This window comes from Psilocybe cubensis, chromosome 11 (assembly GCF_017499595.1).
Source record: "Psilocybe cubensis strain MGC-MH-2018 chromosome 11, whole genome shotgun sequence".
Lineage (NCBI taxonomy): Eukaryota > Fungi > Basidiomycota > Agaricomycetes > Agaricales > Agrocybaceae > Psilocybe > Psilocybe cubensis.
Genome location: NC_063009.1, coordinates 2,520,004 through 2,546,291, shown reverse-complemented (window position 1 = coordinate 2,546,291; position 26,288 = coordinate 2,520,004). Strand labels below are relative to the sequence as shown.

General features: G+C 45.8%; 7 protein-coding genes across 7 annotated transcripts; 6 read left to right on the top strand and 1 right to left on the bottom strand.

Moving 5' to 3' along the window:
- Positions 1 to 731: 731 nt before the first annotated feature.
- Positions 732 to 3,225, top strand: JR316_0011889 (Amino-acid permease inda1; the record flags this gene model as incomplete). The annotated part of the gene is made up of 14 exons (XM_047897530.1): positions 732 to 886; positions 947 to 1,059; positions 1,112 to 1,230; positions 1,281 to 1,506; positions 1,557 to 1,656; positions 1,718 to 1,857; positions 1,917 to 2,008; positions 2,063 to 2,324; positions 2,379 to 2,480; positions 2,532 to 2,598; positions 2,655 to 2,790; positions 2,846 to 2,906; positions 2,960 to 3,057; positions 3,118 to 3,225. 14 exons carry the CDS (start codon positions 732 to 734, stop codon positions 3,223 to 3,225), a joined length of 1,779 nt encoding a protein of 592 aa, XP_047743939.1.
- A 2,159-nt stretch (positions 3,226 to 5,384) lies between these two features.
- JR316_0011888 (uncharacterized protein) lies at positions 5,385 to 6,136 on the top strand (the record flags this gene model as incomplete). The annotated part of the gene is made up of 3 exons (XM_047897529.1): positions 5,385 to 5,642; positions 5,697 to 5,894; positions 5,999 to 6,136. 3 exons carry the CDS (start codon positions 5,385 to 5,387, stop codon positions 6,134 to 6,136), a joined length of 594 nt encoding a protein of 197 aa, XP_047743938.1.
- Positions 6,137 to 8,936: 2,800 nt separating this feature from the next.
- On the top strand, positions 8,937 to 9,986 carry JR316_0011887 (uncharacterized protein; the record flags this gene model as incomplete). Its single annotated transcript, XM_047897528.1, has 4 exons — positions 8,937 to 9,108; positions 9,174 to 9,266; positions 9,326 to 9,604; positions 9,670 to 9,986. 4 exons carry the CDS (start codon positions 8,937 to 8,939, stop codon positions 9,984 to 9,986), a joined length of 861 nt encoding a protein of 286 aa, XP_047743937.1.
- A 219-nt stretch (positions 9,987 to 10,205) lies between these two features.
- JR316_0011886 (Vegetative incompatibility protein HET-E-1) lies at positions 10,206 to 12,269 on the bottom strand (the record flags this gene model as incomplete). The annotated part of the gene is made up of 1 exon (XM_047897527.1): positions 10,206 to 12,269. One exon carries the CDS (start codon positions 12,267 to 12,269, stop codon positions 10,206 to 10,208), a length of 2,064 nt encoding a protein of 687 aa, XP_047743936.1.
- Positions 12,270 to 14,967: 2,698 nt separating this feature from the next.
- Positions 14,968 to 18,130, top strand: JR316_0011885 (Autophagy-related protein 13; the record flags this gene model as incomplete). Its single annotated transcript, XM_047897526.1, has 4 exons — positions 14,968 to 15,090; positions 15,139 to 15,616; positions 15,669 to 17,038; positions 17,240 to 18,130. The coding sequence occupies 4 exons, from the start codon at positions 14,968 to 14,970 to the stop codon at positions 18,128 to 18,130; spliced, it is 2,862 nt and encodes a 953-aa protein (XP_047743935.1).
- A 4,884-nt stretch (positions 18,131 to 23,014) lies between these two features.
- Positions 23,015 to 23,708, top strand: JR316_0011884 (uncharacterized protein; the record flags this gene model as incomplete). The annotated part of the gene is made up of 4 exons (XM_047897525.1): positions 23,015 to 23,120; positions 23,173 to 23,303; positions 23,485 to 23,559; positions 23,613 to 23,708. 4 exons carry the CDS (start codon positions 23,015 to 23,017, stop codon positions 23,706 to 23,708), a joined length of 408 nt encoding a protein of 135 aa, XP_047743934.1.
- Positions 23,709 to 24,552: 844 nt separating this feature from the next.
- Positions 24,553 to 26,277, top strand: JR316_0011883 (Salicylate hydroxylase; the record flags this gene model as incomplete). The annotated part of the gene is made up of 9 exons (XM_047897524.1): positions 24,553 to 24,584; positions 24,635 to 24,849; positions 24,907 to 24,975; positions 25,024 to 25,364; positions 25,417 to 25,434; positions 25,495 to 25,668; positions 25,725 to 25,814; positions 25,867 to 25,917; positions 25,966 to 26,277. 9 exons carry the CDS (start codon positions 24,553 to 24,555, stop codon positions 26,275 to 26,277), a joined length of 1,302 nt encoding a protein of 433 aa, XP_047743933.1.
- Between the last annotated feature and the right edge of the window lie 11 nt (positions 26,278 to 26,288).

The following is a 26,288-nucleotide window of genomic DNA, read 5'->3' as shown; positions in this document are numbered from 1 at the left end:
GTTTCTCGACTATGTTGGATTACTGATACTGCAACAAATACAAGGATCATATCGCAGATGGCAGTTTAGTTATGGTTGTGGGCAAGCGTTGGTCGGCTTATGGAAGTGCCTCAAGTTAGTGGAGACGATGAAAGTTTCGATGTCAAAAGACTTACACTGAGGCGCCGAAACCCCACATTCTCATAATGACGGCAGGGAGCGGAAGGGTGTAATTTGACCATGCGGCTCAGGATGGCTTAAGGTTACACCAACGGAACGACTTCGATTTCATTGACCAGCTGATACCGGTCCAAAAGACACAACGATGCTGGAAATCATGCGATTATTCATACAAAGCTCGGACTGGAGCGAATATAAGCTGTAAAGGCTGTGGCCTATACGCGCAAATACGTGGCTCGTTGTTTCAGCGAAAAATTGACATGCAAGTGAGATAACCAGGAGAGAGTTCCAGGCGGTCGCGTGCCTCACTTTCGGGACACAGATCTCCATCTTCGACGGCTCGAAAGATTTCTCGTTCCAGATCTGTTAACGATCCTTGCGACCCCAAGATGCCCAGGTTTTTTTGGGTGCTAGATGCTTGGCCTTCAACACATTTTCTTATCGCTTCACATGGAGCAACTATGAACACCTTGATCAATTTATTCACCAGCATGGGTTTAACCGACTGAATAAATATCTGCAGCCACCAATTTTGCAAACCACTCCTCGCAACTCCAGCTCCCTCCTCGGTGATGTCTGTCGTGAAGAACGAGAAAGACGTGGATTCGTCCAGTGCGGCATCAGGTCCTGGTGCGAAGTACGAATTTTACGATCCCTCGAAGGAGAGCATCTGGACGCGCCTGGGTGTTAACCTCGAGAGTTTCAAGCGTGCCCCAGGAACTACCGGGTAAGCAATTCATTTCTTCTAAATTTCGCATACCTTAAACGTTCCTATTTTTATTTCCAGTGGACAAGTTATTGCTGGTGGAAATAATGTTGGCGATATCGAGCAGATCATGGCGGACTCGCCAATGCTGCAGCAGAAGATGAAGCCAAGGCATCTTCAGATGATTGCTGTTGGTGAGAGAGTTTGAATACAATTTTACCATTCCTCAATTGACGTCTCGTACAGGTGGCAGTATCGGTACAGGTCTCTTCGTTGGTTCTGGAAGTGCTCTTCGCAATGGTGGACCAGCTGGAATTCTTATCGCTTGGGCGATTATTGGTGTCATGCTGATCAACGTCACTCAGGTAAGCATTTCTTTCGAGCGCACGAACTCTCTATGAACCATTACTTTCAGGCTATTGGTGAAATGTCGATTCTATACCCTGTTTCTGGTGGTTTCTATACATTGGCTGTGCGATTCCTCGATCCTTCATTTGCTTTTGCTATGGGTTGGAATTATGTCTTTCAATGGGCGGTCGTGCTTCCGCTAGAGATTACGGTAGCTGGCACCACAGTCCAATACTGGGGGAAGGATATTATGCCACTCGCTGGTTGGATCACGATATTCTTTATTGCGATTAGTGAGTCCCCTCCAACGTTGTTTTATTTCATCTATTAAATTTGGTTTCAGTTATCGTTTGCGTATTCGGAACTCTTGGGTATGCTGAAGAAGAATTCTGGTCATCCGTCCTCAAGCTCTTTGTGGTCGTCATGTTTATTTTCATTGGAATGTATGCTCTGCGCTTTCTTTTCCGACGTCCTTGGGGAAATATGTTCTAACATATATATTAGTGTTTGTATTGCTGGTGGAGGACCCAGTAACGGTGACTACGCCAGTTATCTTGGTGGACTTCATTGGTCGGACCCTGGAGCCTTTGCAAACGGATTCAAAGGTGTATGCGCCGTGTTCGTCACCGCTGCCTTCTCTTTCGGTGCGTGCCTTTTGTTTCGATACAATTGTCTGCCATTATTAATTCTATTATATTTGTAGCTGGAACTGAACTCGTTGGCCTTGCCGCTTCCGAGACCCCCAACCCTCGTGCTACCATGCCTGCTGCTGTCAAGGGCACATTCTGGCGTATCGTGCGTATTCATACATTTTCAGGCAATTTTCACTGTTTAATTATTCCTCTCAAGACTCTGATCTATATTACGTCGTTAACCATCATTGGTCTCCTGATTCCTTACACCGATAATCGTCTCCTTGGTGGAAGTGGTGCTGACGCCTCTCCTTTCGTCATTGCTCTCGACAAGGCTAAAATCAAAGGCTTGAATCATTTGGTCAACGTTACCATCTGTATTTCCGTTCTCTCTATCGGTCTTGCTTGCGTCTATGCGGGCTCTCGTACTCTCACTGCTCTTGCTGAGACGGGTTACGCTCCTAAGATTTTCACCTATGGTGTGTTGATCTCTTTTGAATGTCAACCGCATTTGTGACTTAAATCCTACCCAGTTGACAAGTCCAGTCGACCCCTTTTCTCCGTCCTTGCCATCCTGGCTTTTGGTCCCGTTGCCTACGCCAACTGTGCCTCTGACGGTGCTGGAGACGTTGTTTGTGCGTGTTCTTTTTCTGACTCTGTCAATTGATATCCTAACTTGCTCATAGTCAATTGGCTTCTCGCCCTTTCTGGTCTTTCCACCCTTTTCAGTTGGTTGTCAATCTGCTTGTGCCAGTTCGTATTTCTGTCTTTTCTTTCAAAGATGGTTTCTTATCATTTTTTTTCTTAAGCATCCGCTTCCGAAAGGCATGGATTGTACAGGGTCATTCCCTTGAGGAACTTCCCTACCGTGCTCTCGGTGGCGTGTACGGATCCTGGCTTGGTGTTACCCTTATTGTGATCGTCCTCATTGCCCAGTTCTATATTGTAAGTCATATTTTGATGCGCATCCATGATGTGAATCTCACGATTATGGTTTCAGGCTTTGTGGCCCATCGGTGGCATGTCTCCTGATCCTAAAGCGGTCGCCGAAGGCTTCTTCTGTGAGTTTCGCGCTGCGCACACTTACAACTATATTCCTAACGTTTCTTTCCAGCGGCCTACCTGGCGTTCCCTATCATGATTCTATTCTACGTTGTTGGATATGCCTGGAAGCGTACCCTTCCTCAACGATCCCACGAGATCGACCTCGACGTGAGTTTATATTCGTCTGATTTTGTATTTAGATTGTTGACGCTAATTTTTTAATCTTAGACTGGTCGCAAGAGTTGGCTAACTGTTGAGGAAATGCGTGAATACCGCGCTGAGCGCGCCCGTGCTCCTTTGCACGTCCGGATATACCGCATGCTTTTCACCAATTAAACACACTACCAACACCCTGCACTCACACTATTACCACCTGCACTCACGCCCATGCGCCCACCACGCTTTACGCATATACACACACATGATGTTGTTGTTCGTTTATTGGAGATGTTTTGTTTGACTATACAGTTGTAAATTATACCTTTCGGAGTAATATAGTTCTATTTCCTTGCCCACCTCCCCCTGTTCAACCTCTATACACACTTACCCATATACCAATAACGTAATGTCTCGTTTTTGCATTCTTACATACGTGAATAAGTGGAAGGACGTGCTCAAGCATCTAGAACGACTTCAGTATTGTGTTGGGTAACATTATGTGAGGTTTTGGGAAGGTTGGCCGATAGTGTAGAAATTTCTTTTGCTTCATCTTGCCGCTGACTCGCGTGTCAAATACCTGCTATAGATCGGACTGATGTAATCTTTACTGTTAACTTATATGAATATGGTATTCAAGGTTTGTCTAATTTCTTATTCATATTTTGTTACCGCATTAGGTTCCGTTATTTCAACCTTTTGTAAATGCATTAGATGAAATTAGATGTCGAGGACTCGAGAGTTTGATCTGCGATGAGCGCCGGAGCGCCCTGGTCTTTTTTTGGCAATTGAACCGCGGATGACAGTGGATGATGCCATACATACTGTTGGTGCTAAAGGTATTTGGAATATCGGCGATAAAATTCGGAATAAGATGCTAACCACTTCTTAAGCCTTAGGGTATTCTTTTACTGTATGTGGGTTGTGTATATAGCGGAGAGAAGTGGGAAGTTGACGGATACCCATTTGCAATATGGTTTGTCGCCCCGGAGGTGGGTGTGGGGTAGTAACCCCTGACTCTATCAAAACGAATCCATCAACCTTAGCATCTAAAATAAAATATACTTCTAAGTGATACTGAGGTGTATGTGTAGATTTTTGCCTTTTATTCCATTGAAATGTCACGACATCGTTGGAGGACTCTTACTAGAGTCGTCTCAAGTTGATGCGACCTGCTGTCTCGAGGAGAAAGGACCAACTTCGTGGTTTTGTAGCTTTGTTGGTATACTTATTCGGTTTCGGTTTGATGCCTGATTTTGGGATGTTTCCAGTTATATCACTTTCAGCCGAATTGACCTTGAAGCTGTAGAAACGGTCCCCAAAACCGAAATAGGGGCTACGTATTGTAAAGGATCATGGCATCACGGGCGTCTCCGCCCGCTTGTGCGTCATGATTCCATATATTCTGAGTCCGATGAAATGTTCCCTCTGCCAGAAATACCTGATTTGACAGCGTGTGTCAGGGAGGCAATTGGCAGCCTAAATTTAGGCTTTGGGGTCATAGTGATAGCGTCGGTGAGTCGGAAGTGATCAGTGGAGGTTTTTGTATTATTGGGTGAGTGGTTGAATGATTCGAATGTCCCATCATGCTATCATTCCTTGCTCCACTTTTGAAGAGGTTTTTCGTTCCAGTACGCCGTCAATGCGGTGATGATAACTTACTGGGGGGGGGAGTTGAGTAGCTTTCCTACGGGATAGCAATCATACTTTATCAGATATAAAGGCCTATGATTAAGATAGTAAGCAATGAACTATATCTGTTGGGAACTTTTTTTGCGTGTATTGCACGGGCGCGTCGACCAGTGGTTCCCAAGAATGGTGTAAGATTGAAAAGGTAGTCTAGGTGCTTTATGTTGCAATCTTGGCGATGACAAAGCTAACTGGCACTAACTGGCATTAGTACTATATCTAGTGCCTCCAATATGCCAGAGTCTCCACACAAATATAGTACTACAAACAATCATTTGAGCTGGCATTCTAGCAGTGACCGAGGACACTGTGGCTTAGATCGAATGTGTTCATACTCTCATTCCCTGAGAAATTCTCTCTGTGAGCCAAAATTCTTATCAGAGCTATCAGTCTGATTTCTAAAACATATTCAGGCACCGACTTGAGGATGTTATCCGGATACACGCCATGTTATCTCAATGGCGTTTATGCCATTTCGCGGAGTTCAAAATGACGCGAGGGCGTGATCTGACACGAAGCACGTGATGAGAAAATGATATGGCGGGATCAACAAAGGTGTGTTGAATCGATTTGGGCGAACCCAAACGCGTCTCTTCCTTAACCCCCATTTTATCCCCCCCATTCCCTCACTTTTTTTCCTCCCCTCAAATATGCCCCGCAAAGCTGCTGCTGCTGCTACCACTGAGTCTGGGGATGCTGTTGCCCCTCGTCGCTCAAGTCGTATCAAGGAACAACCAAAAGAAGAACCTGCGCCCAAGAAGGCCCCAGCAAAGCCCAGGGCTAAGAAAGTCGCCAAAGACGACGAAACTAAAGAAGATAAGCCTAAATCGGCCAAGGGCACGAAGCGCAAAGCATCTGATGAACAAAACGGTGCTGCGGAGGGCGCAGAGGAGCCTGCCGCTAAAAAGGTAGGCATTTTGAACCGTCGGCGGACGATAACATGTTGAGACATTCCCGCCCAGGCCAAACCCGCATCTAAAGCCAAACCTGCTTCATCCAAACCTGCTTCTGCTGCAGCTGCTAAGCCTTCTTCAAAGGCATCCGCAAAACCTGCATCCAAGGCGTCTGTGAAACCTGCATCTAAGGCAACCAAGCCCGCTTCCCGTGCTGCTTCAGCGAAGCCTCCTTCCCGAGCGGGATCCAAGAAGCCTGCTTCCAAGGTTAGTACTGGTTATACGCTGCTGGCCCTCTCTATCTGGCTTATGATCTTCACTGTCATCTATTGTCTGAGTATATACGAGGCTGACCCATGTCACTTTTGTAGGCTGAAGCTGCTCCAACAACTGCAGCTGCCAAAGTTGACGAGACTATTGCTGAGGAACCGGAAGCAGAGGCCGCCGCCGCTGAGGCCGTTCCTGAACCCACTCCTGCTCCCGCCGCCGAGGTTTGTAATCATTTTTAGTGGATTTTACGTTTTCGGTGTTGAATATGGTTGTTTTTAGGCTTGAGAAATCATCAACTTCAGTATCCTGTATCTTCGCCGTCATCATGCCTATTTATTTGATTTATCTTCAAACCGCGAACACAACATTCCCTGGTTGCGCGTATGCTACCTTTATCCGTTTATTAGGCAGGAACGGCATGGATAACCGCTATTCGATGTAACATCTCAGAACTTCTCTTGGTATAACGTTTGTCCTGGATTATCTATTCTTACGAAACGAAACACATACGGCCTCTGCCCTCGAAATAACGTCCCTTTCTTGATCATTAAACGCCTCGTCGTCGTGCTATCGTTGTTTCACTATTCTCCTTTCCTTCACACCTTTATGCGCTTCTATCGTTACGGTCTTCTTAAGTCGCCCCCTCCCTCCTGCCTCCGTCGCTTTCGGTACTGTTGTTGTTAAATCTACCCAAGTCTGTACACAAACGATGTATGTTCTGTTGTATGACTCTACGTTGTATTTCGAGCCATGGGGATTGAGATGATTATTCTTTTTCTATCTCTTTCACCTACGTATCGGTTTAACGTTCTATTCTTCTGATCATTTTACTACATTTTAGTCATTTATATCTTTTCTTCTTTCTTTCAGGTAGTACCTTTCTACTTCTACTTTTTCGACTGTTTGTCTGTAGCAATCCTGGCTAGTTTTATACACCCACTCTTGCAACTCTCCATCCTTTTCTAACCCGTGAAACCCCACCCTCCTTTCTATATATCCGTGCAATGGGTATATATTTTCTACTCTTTTTGGTTCACTTTTTTTCGCGCTAGTAATTTGTCTTTCTTGGAACACACGCCCGACCAGTCTCTACTATCTCTGCGGTCTATCAATTTGGCGGTAGTGGTAGCAGGTACGGGTGCTGACTGTCTTTTGGTTGTTGACTTTTTTTACGTGCCTCTTTTTTATTTATCTGTAGTCGGATCCCACCCAGGGTGCCTCCCTACTTCCTTCTCGTCATGGTCTTCGTGTTCGGCATAGATTGGGAGACGAAGTTTGTCGTCATGGTTCTCCTTGGTGGGCGGGTCCCCGCTTTTACAGCTTGAAATGAAATATATTTGATTACTTTTCGCTCACGTCGACTTCCTTTTTTTCGACGAGCAAATGGTTATATACTGACCGCAGATTGCAGCGGCAGCTCCGGGGTTCAGGAGCAGGGCTCAGCTGATGGCTCATGTGATGCCACCAGTGGAGAAGATTTGGGCGGTGCAATCACAATCGATGTTCCGGACATCCTTCACACCCTTCACACTCTAACCAGCTTCCTAACAGCCTGACAGTATGTTTTCGAATTGGAGCACCGCGTGCTGCTAAGCGACTAGTCTTCGGACTGGATTAAATTACTGGTTGGGGTCGCCGTCAGCCTCGTTTCGCAGTCACTTCTGCAAGATTGGATTCTCGGATCGATTCTGACTTCAAGTCAGATAATTCAGCAGAATCAACACCTCATTGGCAGCGGAAACGGTACCAGGTGGCAATGACACTGGCTCAAACTCGATGCTGACTTGGCACTAGACGGCAAATAATGTAATAGGTTTGGTCCAAGTTTGTCCAATGAAACAATATTTGGACAAGTCGGACGCTGGTAAAACTGTTTTTAAACCGTTGCGCAGACATGCAGGTGCTTCTAGTCAAGTTTCGAACGAGAGGAGATTTGACAGGCAAACGTTATTTTGTTATCTTGTTCAGCATACGCGTCTTATCTCCGGCTTTGGTACAGCGGCGTGATTGACGAAGTTGGGGTTTTTTAGGGCGTTCTTGCTATTGGACAGCAATCATCTTCTGTGTCAGAGCGCTACAACTGCCATCTCCTTCGTCGGTTCTCGCGCTCTTCGATTTTCCTCATTCCCTTTATTCAACCTGGCAAATCAAAACTCACTGCTAAATCCCACTTTTGACGCTGGAATGGATATTGGCTTGCGCCCATTGTCTTACTAGGATAAGCACGGCCATTACTACTTCGAGCTGCTTAGCGTCACATGTGGAGAGGACGACAATTATGGCTGTCTTGTCTTGTCCGGCTATGTGAGGGATGTGACCATCAACTCTTCAATGTGCATAAAGACGAAGGTCTCAGGTACCGCATTTTTGTTCTTGGTTCCAACTTTCGCGCGCTCATATATAATTATACATATCAGTGATGAGCCTTTTCTTCGTGGCCTTTTTTGAGCGTCTCTGTTTGCCTTTTTCGTGATGTACGGTGATAAAATGCAGGAAAGACAGGCTCTGGGGCTGGGGGAGATGGACCGCTTGCGCACTTTACTTGTCTTGGGCGGCCGATCACCACCTTTTTTGGGACTACGCTCAAAGCTTTGGCCTGACAGAATACCATGGATTAGTCGTGGTAACTGCCTCCAACGACACTCCAGGCATGAAATATTCAGGAGTTGAACGTATCTAAACTATAGTGCTCGACATTGAGGCCTTGAAATCCGTCGTCCGGTCACTTACTGCTTTCTTTTTGGTCCGCAATTGCCAATGCATGTCCTAACCGGAGGACTGGCCCTCTGCGGCGTGCGGACCTTGATATCATTCGCTCGAGTCCATACCAATGAAGAAATGTGAATTGCAGCGGCGTTCTATTGTTCGCAAATATGCCATATAATGCCCGTGCGCTGGTCCTTGCGAGGTTTAATTTCCTCTCTTCGTCCTCGCTGAAGTCTCAGGGCTACGTTGCCTGGCTTTCCCTTGTTTCCTACTCTTTTACGAGCCTTTTTAATATTCCCCTGTTTCTGATAAGGCTGCGGTGGTGATCAAGAAATGTCCGAGGTCGCATATACCGCCCGGTCTGAAACTGACCGCGAGACTGCTACGACGACCACCCGAGTCGAGCGCGAGCGTGATAGCGCTAACTTGAAGCTTCCCTGGATCAAGCGGAGGGTCTTCTTCTTATTTGTCGCATTCGCATTCTGCGCTGCAGGTGCCGGAGTTGGTGCGTTCTCATCTATCCGCTCACTTAGTACCCCGTTAGCTAACAGATGAAATTTTGCTTCCCAGGATTAAATGCTATTATCAAACTCAACAATCAGGTTGATGCTCAAGGGAGGCTGGTTTCTACGACTGACATGGGAGTCACCATTGATATCAACAGTATGTTATTTCTTATATACAGCCTTCCTTTACTAATCAACGTGCTCCCAATTACACAGACGTTTATGTCACCGGAATGCTCTCAGTTGTTGCTTGCTTCGGAATCGTCGTCACCACGGCTGGATTTATTGCATACACAGTCTGGCCTCGTAGGTCATATGGACAATATATCATGTCGCAAGCTGTGTTCCTCATGGCGTGGACTGGCTGGCTCTTCATAACCCTCGTCGCAGAGACCGCATTCTACAATACTGGCCGCCCGAGAGTGGTCATATCAGGAGACGTCGGAACACTTCGCATTGACGATCTCAGGGCAGCCTATCGCCCAATCAAATATTGTACGCACCATCCTGCTCTTAGTTTTGTCCGTTGGTGGCTTAATATGTACATTTCATTCATCCAGTGCGAAATTCGATCATTCTCCTCTGGTTTTCGTGGCTTGCGGTGTTTGTTTGCACCAGTGCCTTGTTCATCGCTGCAAGTCAAGTCAAAATGTCGCGCTCCCCAGGCCCAAAGAAGTATGGACTGACGGCAGAAGAATTGGCGGCACTCCCAAAGCGTGACCCGGGCCACAGACATGATCCTGATGGCCTTGTCCCGAGGAAGGAAAAGGTACCTCGTCCGCCCCCATCTGCGCTCTCCGGGAAGGATTCGAGTCCAGTTATGTCGGACACCGCAGATGTGGAAAAGGCTCCCGCTGCTGCCGAAGTCGTGCAGTAGATATTTCTTGCCTTGAACATTAAGGCTCTCGTTTATTCCTCAGTGGTTAGGGTTATATTTGACACGATGCGAAGATATGGTTAAGCACATGCATTTGCGAATCTTATCGTTATTGATTAACTCATGGACATTAAACTTACGAGTCGAGTCCGTTGGATAATGAAATTTGTTAATTGCTACATTGCGATTCCTTAAACGCTGAATCTAAACGCTAAACAGTCAAAGTCGCGTGATTTGAATGTTCGTCGCAAATGAATCCTTCGCGTCTTCTTTCGTCACCACCCTCACAGACAAATTTTTGTTGACGGACTTCTCTAAGTCCGTATCCCAAGCCCAAAGCCTATGGTTTAGATTGCCGGGCACGTTGGTGTAATACAGCTTTCTGACGTTTTTGGCCTCATCTTCCACTCCTTCGTCGTTTTTGATGGTCGTCACAATATCCGACCAAGGTTTGTAATTGTGGATACCGAGCAAAATCGCTACTACCGCTTGGGTGACCGAATCACGAAGAACAACGATACCTGAAATGCCACTGTTTTTTAGTGCTAATGTCAGAGACTTGTCCTTCTGGCGGTGCCATGCAATGGACTCGAATGCCGGCAGCGAGGTAACTTCCCAGGTTGGGTCGAACATGACATGAAAAACATACGCCGGATTAGACATCCCCAGTTCTAGACCACCAGATCTGCCGATGGAACCAACGGGTGGAGGATTGCTGGTAACTGTTATATCAACCGTGTATTGGAATTCACCTTGCTTGTCTGGTTTGACACCCTTTCGGGCGGATAAAACTACGTATTTGTCGTGCAGGGTAAGTTGCTTGCAGGCACGGTCGAGGTTATCCCAAAGCTTGACCTGGTTATCTTTGTAGTACGACTTAGCAATTCCCTCGAGTGTGTCAGACTGGCCGACGTTGGTGTAGACATCGCACCATACATTGTAGTTGTGCAGTCCAAGCATGACGACAAAGCGTTCATATCGACCGGTTTTACTCTCAAAGAGTATGCCGCCTGATGTGCCACTATGACCTATCGTCAAACGATGCTGGGATTTGGGAAGTGCGGACCACTCCACGGCATTTGTGCCGGGTGGAGGATAAAACTGTGTCGCAGTGAAGCCATGGACTTGGGCACTTGGCATTGACTTGATGAAGAATTCGTAGTCGCGGCGTGGTTTCATCCATTGTGTAACGTCAAAACGGGATGGAACGGGTTCTTTAATGTAGATGCGCTCGCGTTTGTATCGTTGAAGGTTGTCGGCGGTGTCCGTGAATGTTTCTGTAGTACGTGTGCGTACATACTGTCCCTCTTTGTCTTTGATCAGGTATATTCCTACTAGCGATCCGCCACTCAAACAGTTGAGCAGAACTTTGTATTGATTGGCGTTACCGCTGACAGGTTGGAGTGGTAGCTCGATCGATAGTCCAACGTTGGTGATGCTGTAAGGAGACCTGTTTGTGTCTACCTTGATATGCGATAAATGCGATGAAGGGGCAAAGTCTTTAGGAGATTTGGCTAGTAGACCTGCAACCCCGGTGCCTCCATGGCCTCCTGCCCATGCAAAAATGGTCTGGTCATCCGACGTCCCAATAATTTCTCGTTGTAGCCTAGAAAAGGCGTCTTGGCCTTCGCCGTACAAGATAGGCATGTTGATCCCAAATAGTCCGAGTAAGCAATACGCCATATCTTCCACTTTCGTTGTTTTCCGATTAGAGGCCCATGACATCCTTGCGGCAATGCTTATTTCGCCGCCATGGTTTACGAGTAGGACCTGCTTGCTGATATTGGTAATTTCGGTGATGATTTTGCACAAACTGGATTTTGTCCCAATTTCGATCCAATCTTTGTCGTAGAACACCACGCTCAGCGGCGCGATCAACTCTTGTAGCGTCCAGCCCCTTGTAAACCACCTGCATTCCCGAAACTGTGATTTCTGGTTGAATGGATTGTCGCTCGCTGAAACGTCCGTGAGGTAAGCGTAGCAAACCTCAGCTTGTTGGTACCATTTATACATCGAGTTGATGGCTTCCGATAGCTCGCTGCTGCTGGTTTTATCAATGCAGCACGTATCGACCCAAGCGTATGTAAAGCCATCGGCTAGAGCCTGCTCGCAGGTTTTTTGGATCTTCTTAAAACCTTTCTTTCGCTTGATCCATCTGCTGAGGGCCTGCATCTCCTGGAATGTAACCTCTTCTTCTTCCCATGTGTGCGAAAGGATAGCGTACACAGGAATGTTGCTCCAGAAGTCCTCTATTTGGAACGTTTTTGTGTTGATGAGTCGCATAATTGCAGTGAAGGAGTAGTCAGATGGGACTCGGCCACGAACGTTCAAGATTGAATGTACAAGGTAAAAAGGCCCTGTAATCAAAGAAAAGGCTTTACTAGCGACACGTGTACTGAAAATGCCACAACATCGATTGGAAGCAGCAGGGTATTATCTCAATCGATGAGACTTGACTGAAATCCGAGCACTGGGCTGTTCATCTTCTATTTTTGCAAGGTTTGATGATGTCTGACAAACGAAATATTGACAGAATAAGCATCTTCAGAAGCTTGGAGCAGAATGACCGAGATGATTGAGAGTATTGAGATATATATTTCGGATTCAATATCTTGAAGATGGGGGTTGACGTTGACAGTTGGAGTGGAACAATTAAATGTGCGACCGACATAGTTTACTTGAGGCGGAGATTTAATTTGAAATGAAGTATTAAATAATATTAATTCAAATATTAAGAATTATTATTATTATTTAATTTGTCGCGATTTATGTGAAATTTATTTCCGTGTACCTTCCAAATATAGTAATTAATTATTCAATATCTTCACGTATTTAGCCAAAACGCAAATTAGTTTTCCATATTTTGCCATAAATTATTTAACGTTGTATGAGCAAACCCGCAGCGCGCGACCTACGCGCTGATTAGATTAGATCGACGCCGCTCGCAAGGCCTTTGTCTCGCAGTTGTGTTATATAGTCCATTTCTGCTCGTTAGTTTCTCTGTTTCTCTCTTGCATTCTCACACTGCTCGTTAGGCATCGCCTCGAGCTTGTTTTTTGCTTCCCCACCCTTGCCACATTCCCATTTTCTGTTTCTGTTGTTTTTGTTCTTGTTTTTGACTTCATCTTGTTACATTCTTGTTGTTTTCCTTGAGTCTTTGTAGCATAATACTCGCCAGTTCCGGTTTGAGCTTGGGCCCCGTGTCGGCTTTCGATGGCCCCTCGCAAGAGAGATTCGGCGACAAAAAATTCATACAATTTTTGCACCCAACCTCTCAGCTCTTGTAACCTCTCAGCTCATGTTCACTCAGCTCATTGCGTTTCAGTTTTTTCTCTTCCCTTCCCGCGAGCTCACCATAGAATGAATAGCAAAAGTTAATATATATCTTTGTAAACCTCGGCAATCATTCGGCAAGGAATTTTTCAACCCCGCTCTGTTTAAAATTACAATCAACACATTTTAGCTCCAGACATTTTTTTCACTTTTCGTTTCAGCAATCCAGGACGCTGGCCTGCCTTCGTGAAGTCGTTCCGTACTTATACCTCTAGCAACTTGGGTTCAACTTCAATCAACAAATTGACGCAGCATTTGGCCTTTAAAAGAGCAAGAAAGCCTTTCTGGCAAGAAAAATTCTACCCTATCATGAAATTCGTGGATTCAAAGCTTCAGATAAAGCAAAAGGAGGCGATGTAAAGGAATCTACTGTGGCACTGGTTCTGGACAGGCGACGCTACCATTCATATAGGATCTGTCGCAATATTTGGCTGTTTGTCCGTTGTCCCAAGTGGCCAGTTGCTAGATGGCCGTTTTCTTCAGCCGTATGCTTGACGTCTCGATGGTTGCAATTGGTACGTGAGGTAGTCCAGCTGTCTAGAACTGGTGATGAAGAAATCTTCTCAAGATGACTTGACGGGCCTACAATGCTTTTGCTCTGGTACACATCACGGTTATACTTTGCAACCGAAAATCGTGTATACTATTGGTCCAGCTTGGGAATATCTTTGAACTAATCTTTAGTAAGGAATACAAGTCTATCATCCTGTTTGTCAAAGCTTGTCGAGAACTTGTGGTGTGTTAGGAACCTCAAACAAGGCAAGTCTAACTTCCCTCCAACATATCTCCACCCAGCCACTCAGAATTTGCTAGCAGGTTTATAATTACCAGCTCATTTGGGATATACGGTGCTGAAGGCAGGGAACAGTGACCGCTGCCGGCAAAGAGGATCTTTCAGAGAAAAGGTGCTATTTCTCCCTTATCTGGGGTATTTATTAATATTATCACCCCCTCCCCACCTCCAGCACACCAGAGGGCATCCAGTACGTGGTAGCTTGCCGCAAATCACTTGTGTACAGATATCTCAATTTGTTTTCCAGTCCTCACGTTTCCAGAAAAAGATGCCATCGTGACCTGGAAATGCGTAGGTTATCGCCATCCCGGTAGCGGAGCATGGTTCAACTAGTATATGTGTCGCTTCCATTCCACTCCTTAGTAGGTCGACTTCATCACGACAGCACTCCTTCTTCGGAATTGTGGCGGAATATGGCTACGTAGCTGATGCTCGAATTGCCCATATCTGTATGTAGAGGACGTCCATTTGCTCTGGGAACATGTTTTAAATTCTGTTATTGAAATTTGCGACATGCTCCTGTCAGCAGGTTTCCGCGTTGTACGACATTGTTTCGCATCAAATGCTATACTACAATCTCGTTGTGATTTGCGAAGTAAGATAACAACATTTACACACAAACCAGAGGCATTGCTGCCGACATTGCCCTAATAAGGCGGGTAATCAAATATTTGCGCTGACGACGGACCGAACCCATTTGTGGTTTGAACCTCGCCTCAACTGCGCGGTCCTCCTTGCTGCTCGTTCCCCACGTTCTTAAGCTACATTCTCTTAGAATCCTTTTCAAATGACTACAAACGCCTAAACCACACATAATCTGCTTGTACAGATACACGACCACGATAATACAACGACATGTCCAATGACATCCTCAAAGCTGATCAGATAGCCTTCCACTTTTATACGAAATTGTTCTATGCTGTGAATCATGCTAGGGCGACGGAGGAACCAAGTACGAATCCAAAACCTGATAAATGGGTGCGAGGACTGTCTATAAATCTGAGAACAATACCTAACGATATCTAGTTCAACTTGGAGACTCCCGACTCGGACCTCTTCACCAAGGAGGCGCGCGAGCCTTATCGGAGCATCTCATTAGCTCCACTTCCAGGTCCTCCGACGCTAGAATTACAAGTACTTTTGTCGATTCCAGACCTGACAAATAACCAAGTCCTGGTGTATATGTCTCCTGACTCATCTCGCGTCAGAATCGAGCCAACTCCAAAGTTCATACTTTTAGAGACATGGTCTCTGGGGATGACCTTACATCGCCCTGGACATCAACCTGGGGACAATACAGATGTCGCCCTTCCCATAATCTACAAGCAGGGCATCATATTGTTTCGCAGCGTCTTCAGTTTGCTCAGGGTGCTGCCTGTATGGAAGTTCTACAAGCGTCTAAAGAGGAAAGTTGGGGGAATCAATAGGAATGGGCACCTGGGAATCAAAGTGAGGGTGCGACCTCACGGGGAGGATGAGAACGACACGAGGATACTTGGGTTCGGTGAGTATTTTGATGAACAATGAGGACTAGGTCAACTTATTCATTCAATTAGACGCCAGACTGTCACCAACGTACCGTACACCGCTTCCCACCTCAACTCACAATTTCCACCCTGTGCCCCATCTGTTCGGGACATTCAATTTATCCACCACTTATCTAAATACCCCCAACTTCCAACTGGACGAATTAGAGTCCCTGCTGTCGTCCAGGTTCATATCCCTCGATCTAGAGGGTTTTATCCCGACTCTAGATAAGAATCGGCAACGCGACTCCATGTCAGGATCATCTTTGCCCACCAGTAGTGGCATTCGCTCAAGTGTGTCCCGATCTCCTCCCAGGGCCATTGGAAAGACTACTTCAGGGGGCAGTGGCGCGGACAGTGTCAGCGTGGCTGAGAGGTTCATACTCCCATCCCGTGTGTCAAGTATGGGGGCACCTTCTTTAGGAATGACTGCGAGCTCCGGGACAAGTGCACTTATACCCCCACCACGACCATTTCCTTCAACAAACCCCTCATCCAATACCCCTCATGCTATCCCTTCACAACCCATTCCTGCCTCTGGTCTGGCAGTCAACCGTCTGCGAAAGGAGAGCCTCAATTCTTCTTCCTCTTCTTTGCTATCCACCAGAGATCTTCCTTTAGGCCCACCCGCCGGCACTTCATCACTATCTTCCTCTCCTGTCTCCGGGGCTCTCCCCATCCGCCGACCCAACATCGGCCAGGTTCACCCTTTCAAATCCAACACATTCTCAAGCAATTCTGGGTCATCTCCTTCACTATCAATTCGGCAGGGTGCCGGAGGCAGCGGCTCTCCTGCAGGGGGGCCTTCAGTCCTCTCTGGAGCCACACATTCGCCCATCGGGAACCCGGCCCGGCTACCTCCATCGCCGATGAGCACTGGTTTTGTCTATCCTTCACCGCCTGCAGGTGCGACCACCTTTGCGCCATCTAGTCTTGGGGATCGACGTCCAGGGACGAGTGGAAGCGGAGCAAGTTCAGAGAGAGACCGCGACAGGAGGATGAGCGTGAACAGCTTTGGTCAGGGGTCGGGTATAGGTATGGCAGGAGGCGGAAATGGAGAGGTTGAGGAGGGACGCGCTCCTGTCCCTGTACCTATGCCAACGAGGAAGAGATATTCTAGTAGTTTTGGTCATCGCTATGCTGGTAGTGTGGGCAGCGGAACTGGAATTCCTGCCCCTGGTTCTGCCAATAGTGGAGGAGCCGTCGTCGGTGGCCTTGATGGTAGGAATGTTGGAGGTAGTGGAAGTACTCCTGGAAGCGGGAATGCAAGTGGTCGAGGCACTCCTGCAAGTCTTGGTGCTGGTAGTGGACAAGAGGGGAAAAGAGAAGTAAGCCATTTTCTTTTATTCGTGCTTGCTGTGGATGTCATTTTGGTTCAATTCGCCGTGGAGCCGTGTATTGTGTGTACCGTTGGTGGACGGAAATTGATAAGCTAGACCCTACGTTAGACTAGGCTAGTGATTCGACGCCCCGCTTCTTTATCTGTCATTCAGGCCATGGAAATTCGCTCCCGTTGTTCCTCCGTACTACTTTCTGCCTGTTTATTCACTATGGGTTGTTTTGATCCTTTCTACATCACTAACGCGCTTTCATCTTTACAGGATGTTATTTCGTTTCTTAACACTAGGACAGACGACGACGACATATCCATTTTTGTTCAGGATATCGAAGAACGTAAACCGCTCACAGGTCGAACGAAGGAAAGAGAGAAACAGGATCGAGACCGAGTACAGCTCGAACAGCAGAGGAAATATGGATGGCATTATGAAGAACGTGGACATGGTCTGGTACCCTCGGAGTCCTCATCAGCTAAAGGCAAGGAGAAAGAGCGATCGGGGTGGAGCCTGGAGAGTACGGAAACAGACCAACGGCGGCGGCGACTCGATGGCACTGCTGGTGCATATGTGGGCGAAGACGCGTACACCACCTCGCCGCCACCGTTGGATGATTCTCCCACTTTTGACGTTGCGGATCTTGACGATCGCCTTGCGTCCACTGCGGAGCGGGCTGCGCAGCTCTCTACTTCCCCAAATCGGGGCCCTATGCTTACCAGTCAGAATGAGGTCGATGAAAGGTTGAAGCAAATGAACGAGCGGTTCCTCAAGAGTCTGGAAGGTCTAGGTGGAGGTAGCACGCGGCGGAAGAAGAATAGCAGCGCCACTCAAGGTTCCATTTCTTCTGCTACATCTGTTTCGCAGGCCAGGGATGACACTAGTACCAGTGGGAGCTCTACCTCACGTCCGTCACGCGGGCTTAGCCTCGGTTTTCCTTCTCGAGAAAGTAGTGAAAAGGATTTGGATCCGAACAGGCTTCCTTATCCTCCTTACTTCTACACCTCTGGATCGGGACAGGGTGTTGGAAGAGGACGACACTCATCCACAAGCTCTAGTACGATGGGAACGAGCGAGGGTGGAGCAAGCCAGGGGTCAGAAGAGGTCATTGGACGCATGGAACTTTACGAAGACAAGCGGAAGGGTAGATATCAGGGCTAGCTGACACTTATCATTATAATTAACCCGTCCAGTGCTCCCTGTTGTCTTTTTATTTTGGATTTCTTTCTTTCGTAGGATTGCATGCAAGGACTGCTTTGGATGGAGGGGCTGTGGTTGTGCTTGCCACATGCGAAAGCTGTATCTTTACTACTTATGTATTTTATTACCAGTTGACTAGGACATGTCGAGCAGAAATAATATTGAATTCTGCTACCGAACTATCGTAAGGTCCGACATTCACGGCAAAGCGATTTCACCACGAGGACCATTGACCTCTGTTACGTTCAGATGCCTCCAAACCCTAGTAACTGGCTGTGAAGTCGTGGCAAATGGGATGGGATGGGCTCCAGTATGTGCAATGGCGGAAAAGTAAATAAGCCAGGCCGCTATGATCACTGATAAACAGGCATCAAGTTAGCACACGCGCAAATGTACACAGGCCATGACGAACTTGAGGTGGGAGCTGTCTGAGCAAGAATATTACTGATGTTGAAGATTTGACAAAATAGAGCTCCCAATGACATGCCATAGCTTAGGCAAATACCAAAAGATCCATGATACCATACCGAACGAACGACTGGTGTTTTTTCATAGGGCAGAAAGCCATCAATGATCCATCAATTCGGATTTCGCAGTATTGAACACTCACCGAACATGGAGAATGCAATCAAAGAGGATCCAATGATATGGGATTGGGCATTGGTCATCCAGTGGGTGGAATCAGGTTGATTACTGTACTTCAGCCTATTTCACCGTCTTTGATGTTAACAAATAACTTCCATCATGAAACAAATGAGATATTGCTTCTTACAAGAAACTTATGGCTAATGCAAAAAACCCGTAGAAGAGTGTCAACATTCCATAATTGAATACTAAAGCAAACATAGGACGTTCCGGAGTGAATGATATTAGCGATTTGAGCACATCAAGTGGGTTTCAAAGACTTACCATCAAACATCGACAATCGTATAACGGATAACACGCAGACTAGGAGGTTCAGCAGACACGCCGCTGAAGATGCAAACAAAGTGAATTCTAGTTTCAACCAAGCAAGGTACAGTCGTCAGTTGTAGATTTGGAAGATAGTTTGGATAGGAAATGCGAACTATAGTATGTTCTACAATTCTTCAAAACATGTAGCCCTGAAAAAAAGCTAGTAAATTGACTGACAAGAGACATGGGAGTTTAGAATAAGAAATGTATGTGGCCCAAAAATAGTACTTGCCGACTGAGAGCTACTTATTTACATTCTTTTGTCGGCGCTTGACTCCGGCGCCGCGTGGCTGCCATCAGTCACTCATCCGACTACACTGCCAACAAAGCTGTGCATGTGTAAGGGTTCAAATACAACAGTTCATTTGACCACATATGTGTACGTGCCCAGTTAAGTAGATGACGATAATCCGGGTGCACTGCTGTGATTATTGATCAGTTTCAACGGAATTCTTAACGCACAATCGAAGTAAGCTGTTTCATGTCGCCGTCGTCTCCGCGAGAGGGGTACCTTTTTCTCTGCTGCGATCTCTAAGTCTAACTTTAAGTAGAGGTATGTACCCACCTAGATTTCCCTTTTTGAATACTGATTACCAGATATCCTGTAAACACGATCAAGCCGACAAATATGTTGAAAATGTACTAATATCTGTATAGCATTGCACGGCATGATTAAATAACTAGGGCTTCGCGCCGTCGCCGTATGATACGGTTTATACGGCCGTATTTTACGGGTGTATAGCCGTCCCGTTGGTAGTAATTAAATGCCATGTTGGCGGCCGTCAATGATACGGCCGTCAGCCGTACTGTAAGTCATAATTTTACACCGTAATACGGTTTTGACGGATGTACGGGTGCACACCCATTTTGCAGATAAAATGGTCTGGTATGCTTGTACGAGCTTGTTTGGTGCTTTGCATTAATGCATATCAACACGGTGCCTGCCGAGGCAGTTTAACGATCAGTATCCATGATTTAATTGCATTTTGTAGGACTCATAGCAGGGAATGATGGTCATAAATGATCAGGGGGTAATGTACACTTTCATTTTTGCATCTTTTCCCCTCGTTAAACGTTCCAACTTGCTCCTTCAATCTGATTGTCGTCACAAGCTGCAACGTGAAGATGCATCCTCAACTCAAAAGTGCTGGGTCCAACTTGGAGCAATGTGCACTCAACAAAGACGGCTCACTCAAGGATGCCTCGCAAATCCAGTGGCAATATGATGCCGACGATGCAATCCTTGCTCCGCCAGCTCCAGTTCAGGCATCCGAGTCAACAAACAAGTCAGAAAGTGAGTCATGATTCAATTGTACAAACCCCTAATGACCTTATATTAGTAGAATCAACAGCATTTCGAAGTGGAAGAGCCCGCAACTCCGTCCGCATGCAGGAGATTCTTGATGCTGAAAAGCAATCTGATGGCGAGCATTCCCGCAGAAGGTTAACAAAAAAGCGAAAGCGACGGCAGCCTCGGAATGCTGAGACACTCACTGATGCTTCGGATGGAGATTTTACTGACACATCATCCAGCGGCACTGAATCAGTCTCATCAAACGACAGTGACGGTGACTGCCAGGAGATATCAAACGTTGAGGTATTTATTCCAGTGTCTCATTTTGGTCGTGAGCAAGTAGCTAATCAGTACCACTTGTTTACTAGTTGGCTAATAGTCTTTCAACGAAAACCATTCCGTCTGGCAAGAAACGTCACTCTTCTGGAAAAAAGCCAGCGCCCAAAAAAAGACGTGCTGCCCTAGACCCTTACATTCAGTCTTCTCAATTCACTGCGCCGTCTGAGAGTTCTAGTGCTACTCCAGACTTGGTTAAGAAGAAGGTAATCTATGCTATACTATACATTGTTATCATGTCGCTGACCCAATAATTCTTGACTAGGCAAAAGGTAAACAAAATCCGGTATACCTGTTTTACGAAGAGGTCTCTGTAAATAGAAATGGAAATATTGGAGAACCCGGTGATCGCCACTATCGGTGCTACCATGGAGATCGTAAGACATTTACCATTTCAAAAGCGATGAACCATAGCCTCAATGGTCAGATATTCACAATTTTTCATGGATTCAAAAAAAACTCGCAAACTAACAAAGAAGTTTAGGTTTAATTGGTCACCTCAAATCACACTTTCCAACATTGTACCAACTCTATAGCTATCTCAAACTGCGCACCGATACCCCACCAACAAAGGAAGAGATTGAGTTTGCGTCTGGAAGCAAGGTATATGACACATCAGTCCATTCGGACTATCTTCGCAAATTTAAGGCCAAGTCCACCAATATTGAAGACGCCTTCATACGGCAGAAGGAAAAAGCAATGGTATTGTGTACAATTATTTTGTGGTTCCTCGGTGCTGATCAAACCAAATAGGAGCCCTGGAACCAACAGCAGTTTGAGAGTCTTCTTATTGAATGGATTGTGGCATGTGACCAGCCATTTGACGAAGTCGAAAAACCCGAGTTTGTTGCTTTGATGGAGTATCAACGGAATCCAAGCACATTTTCTCTTCCTAAAAAAGATGGTGTTCGCCGACGCATTATGACACTGGGCGAGGATACAGTTTCCGATACCAGAGCCATGTTTGCTGTAAGTGCTATTTCTACCAATGGTACAAACATGATCTAATGTACTTAATGTGTAGGAGTTACGAGGCAAGATTAGTCTTTCACTTGATGCATGGAGCTCGGGAAATGGTTATGCATTTCTCGCCATTGTAGCGCATTACATCAAGAATGATGGTCAATATGGTAAGCCCTTTTTCCCACTAATATAGAAGCTATTTTGACCGTTGCCTCATAGAAGAGCTCCTTATTGATTTCCGGGAAATAATGGGTGCTCATTCAGGGGAAAACATGGCTGCTCTCGTGTGGTCTACATTAGATTGCTATGGAATAACTGCTAAGGTGCAGTAATCAAAGTTAATCGGCCTGTTTTTCATTCACATTGTATATCAGATTATGGCAATCATGATGGATAATGCAAGCAACAATGATACCATGATCCAGTCGCTCGAAGCTCGATGCAAGGCAAATGACATACCATTTTCAGCAACCAACTCACGTATGCGTTGCATGCCGCACACAATTCATCTTGCTGCACTCAAGGTATATTTGTTCTTGTTTTGAACCTTGACTTTCTGCTTAATGTTCCATCGCTAGCTGCTCGAGGGTATTGGAATTATCTCATCAGATGATAGTCTATGAGCCCAAACAATTGGATTTACATATCAAGATGAAGTTAGTTCTCACGTTGATCGTGAATTTGATATGGATGTTTCGAAAGAGGATGGTGATGAAGATGAAGACAGTGAAGTTCCCTCCCAAGACGTACGATTGGCAGTCTATAAAGTAAATTTTAATGTCACTTAAGACTTGGACTTACAGTTGACATATTTGAATGTTTAGCTTCGGAAAATTGTTCGATCAGTGCGATCAAGTTCCCAGCGACGCCAACATTGGTATCAAGAAATAGCAAAGTTCAACAAGAATTTGCCACCGTTACATCCTACGCTATCTAGTTTGATGTTAATTCTGGATGTTAAGACACGATGGTCATCAACTCATCAAATGTTTCGTGAGTAACATTCAAGCTGCATAGTACCCTCAGGCTGCCACGTCATATACTCAAATCTTTCACTAGGCCGTGCACTTGATTATCGAGCCATTATTGACTCATATGTTCATCTCCACAATGATCTCTGGCCATATCTATTATCTCCAGAAGATTGGCATTCCATTGAGCTGGTAACCGGCTGGCTAAAATCTTTCCGTCTAGCAACAACACAGATGTCCCAAACTCAAACACCCATGTTGTCATCGATTTAGGCCATTTTTCGCGGTCTACAAGAAGATATTCAAGCCATAATATGTTCTCTTCCAATGTCTACACCTCCATCTCTGCTGAAAGGGCTTACCGATGCGCATAGAAAGCTGAGCGACTACTTCCACACATTTGACGAGTCGCCATTTTACCTTTGGTCTTCACGTACGTGGCTCTCTTTGCATATGTTTGGTTTTGTTCAAACAAATCTTTGAAGTTCTGGATCCTCGTATATCGTATGACGCGTTAAGGGATGATTTTCAAGATGATCCTCAGTTATCTGCTGAGCTAGAGTCTGCTAAATCAAATCTACGCAGATATTTTGATGAGAACTATCCACCACTCTTGGTTTCTGCTCCCCAGCCGCTCTCAGCGGCATCCTCACAGTCATCTGTGTCATTGTCACAGTCATTTTCTGCGTCTCCTCAAAAAAGCTTTACATCCCGATTTCAGCGCAAGCGTGCACCTGCGGACGAGCTGACCGAATTTTGGAATCTTCAACAAGAAGACTTCAATGCATGCAATCCAGTCGAATGGTGGCAAGGGCGAAAAGCTCAATTTCCGCGACTTCATTGCCTGGCTTGTGATCTACTATCCATACCTGGTAAGCTGTATGATGCAAAACAGAGTATTTGCCATTTATTTAACTGTCTCTAGGATCAGCAGTTGCAGTCAAGAGGATTTTTTCCAGTGGCCGTGACACTATCTCGCTTCGGCGCGCTAGTCTTAAACCAGAGACGATTCGATGCCTAATGTTGGTCAAACAGAAATTAATTACATCCAGAGAAAAGATTTTATCTAAGCTTCAGAAGTAGTTACTTATAGTGATTTAAATTTTGTGTATCTACCGTATACCGTCTACGACGGCCGTAACAACGTAATGTAACCCGTACCGTACCGTAGCAGACTCATTGAAGACAAGATACGGCACGTACTGTAGCTATATTTGCCCGTATTTGCACCGTATACTGTACGGCCGTACCCGTAATACGTACGGTGCGATGCCCTATAAATAACTTCAGTACACTGCATTGAAGTCCCATTTCTGTGATTTCTACCTTGCTGTTCGCCGGTGTACTGAAACTGAATAAAAACCATTATAAGCAAATATTTATCTTGAGATTTCGAGTCTTAAATATGTAGATCGCAAGAGTTAACAAGTAAGGTGTCAAGTTAGCAAATGCGATAAGAAAGGGGTAAACACCGGAAGCGCGTCTGCCGATAAGTAGCACGTGGAATGCCGAGACAGTTCGGTTTAAACTCAGACGGCACGCGCTTAGAATTGGCAAAATATAATAACGCAAGTTACATCCACCTACAAGGAGCAGGTTGTGTGCAGAATTGCTCTTTTTCTCTTTGTCAAGACTTTCGAATGGTGTCAGCCATTAAATAAGGGCGTTCTATCTTATCGGTAAAAAGTGGGACCCATGTGTAGGTGCACCAAAATCTCAACATGAATCAGACGTTCACACTGATATTTCCCAGGACAGAGTATGATACAATTTGACCCAACGTATTCCAACTGGATCAAGTAGTCGCGGACAGATAGCCGAAAGGTATAAAAACAAACTTGCGCCATGATAGGTGCTTGAAAATAATGTCCGACAGCCCAATTCGCGTTGCCATTATGTGAGAATTCTCTTCTTGAACATGGAACTACACTGATTTATACATTGAAGTGGAGCAGGAATTGGAGGTTTGACATTGTCGTCGGCATTGAGGCAATCCGTTAAGAATGGAGACATGAAAGTCGTTGTTTACGAGGCAGCTGCTGAGATATCCGAAATTGGGGCAGGCATTAACTTTTGGCCTCGCAGTTGGAATATCTTCAAAGACCTTGGATTGGACCAAAGTCTGCTCCAAATTCTCCCCAAAGAACCTGATGACTCTACCCGTAGGTTTACTGCAATCTCCTGCAAAATGAATGCTTACTCTTGAACCCTTTGAACAGGTGTTGTCTTCAATATTAGGAAGGGCGATCAAGATCAAGGCATTAACATCGATGATTTGACAATGAAAGGTCTGTCCCTCGTAACTCAAATTCCGTTTTTTCTAAAACACTCTGCAGGTGGTGGTATTCGGTTTCACAGAGCCGAGCTACAAAAGGTTCTACTTGACAACTCAAGCGGCGACTTGTTCCTTTCCCATCGTTTTGTAGATTACGAGGAAGCAGATGACGAGATACGCGTCCGCTTTGAGAACGGATATACTACGACCTGCGACCTTCTAGTTGGCATGGACGGTATCAAATCGAGTGTCAGGAGGAGCTTTTTGCTCAAGTGCGGAATGCCAAATTCGCCATCCCTGGAGCCAGTATGCTCGGGAGACATAGCCTATCGAGGCCTTATTCCCGTTCAGAGTCTCGAGAAAGAGTACCCTGGTCATCGCGCTATCAACGGGGCAACTATGGTTCGTACTTGCTGTTTAATGTCGCCTTCTGTTGATATATAAACAACTGTAGTACTTGGGGAAATCGAAGGTGAATTAGTATTACGGCGGATGGGCAAAGCACAGTTGATGAACGCCTATCTTTTATAAGCTTATCATCACGTACCCAATTTCCAGAGATACATTCATCAACTTCGTCTCATTTGACACTGATATTTTGAATGAAGGATCTTATTATCATGGACCTACAACTACTCCTTGCTCCCGTGAAGAAATCATATCGATTTTCAGCATGTGGGAACCGGAAGTTCAGGCACTGGTTCGGGTATGCATACATCTATAAACTTCCACCATGCCTTGTAATCTCTGACGTTTTAGCAGTGCATCGCAAAACCCACAAAATGGGTTATACGTTTTCTCAAACCAATGGACCGATACACCCAAGGACGAGTGATCCTTGCCGGTGATGCGGTGGGTATCCACTATTCGCAATTTATGTATCTGTCTGACCTAGCATTGGTAGGCTCATGCTATGACCCCGCATCTTGGTTCGGGAGCAGGGCGTGCCGTTGAGGTTTTCTATGGGTCATCATTTGCTATAAAACCACTTACGCTTTCATAGGATGCTTACATTCTCGCCAGTCTATTGAGAGATAGGCTTTCCACTCGGGCTATGTTACCACGGGTTGCAGAAATATTTAATGAAATCTGTTGTCCCGCCGGTAAAAGACTAACCGAGAGGTCCCGTCTAGGCGGACAGCTCTGCCAGTTGGTTGCACCTGGTTTTGAGGACGTCCATGAAGGAGACAACAGTGTGCCTCGCGAGAAACTCCTTAACCTAGTCCGCCAGTTTGACAGAGAACTTGAATTCGTGTGGAAAGAATCAGCAGAAGAAGATAAACGTCGGGCCTTGGACATGTTAAGGATGAGCTGATTCTTGCTTGG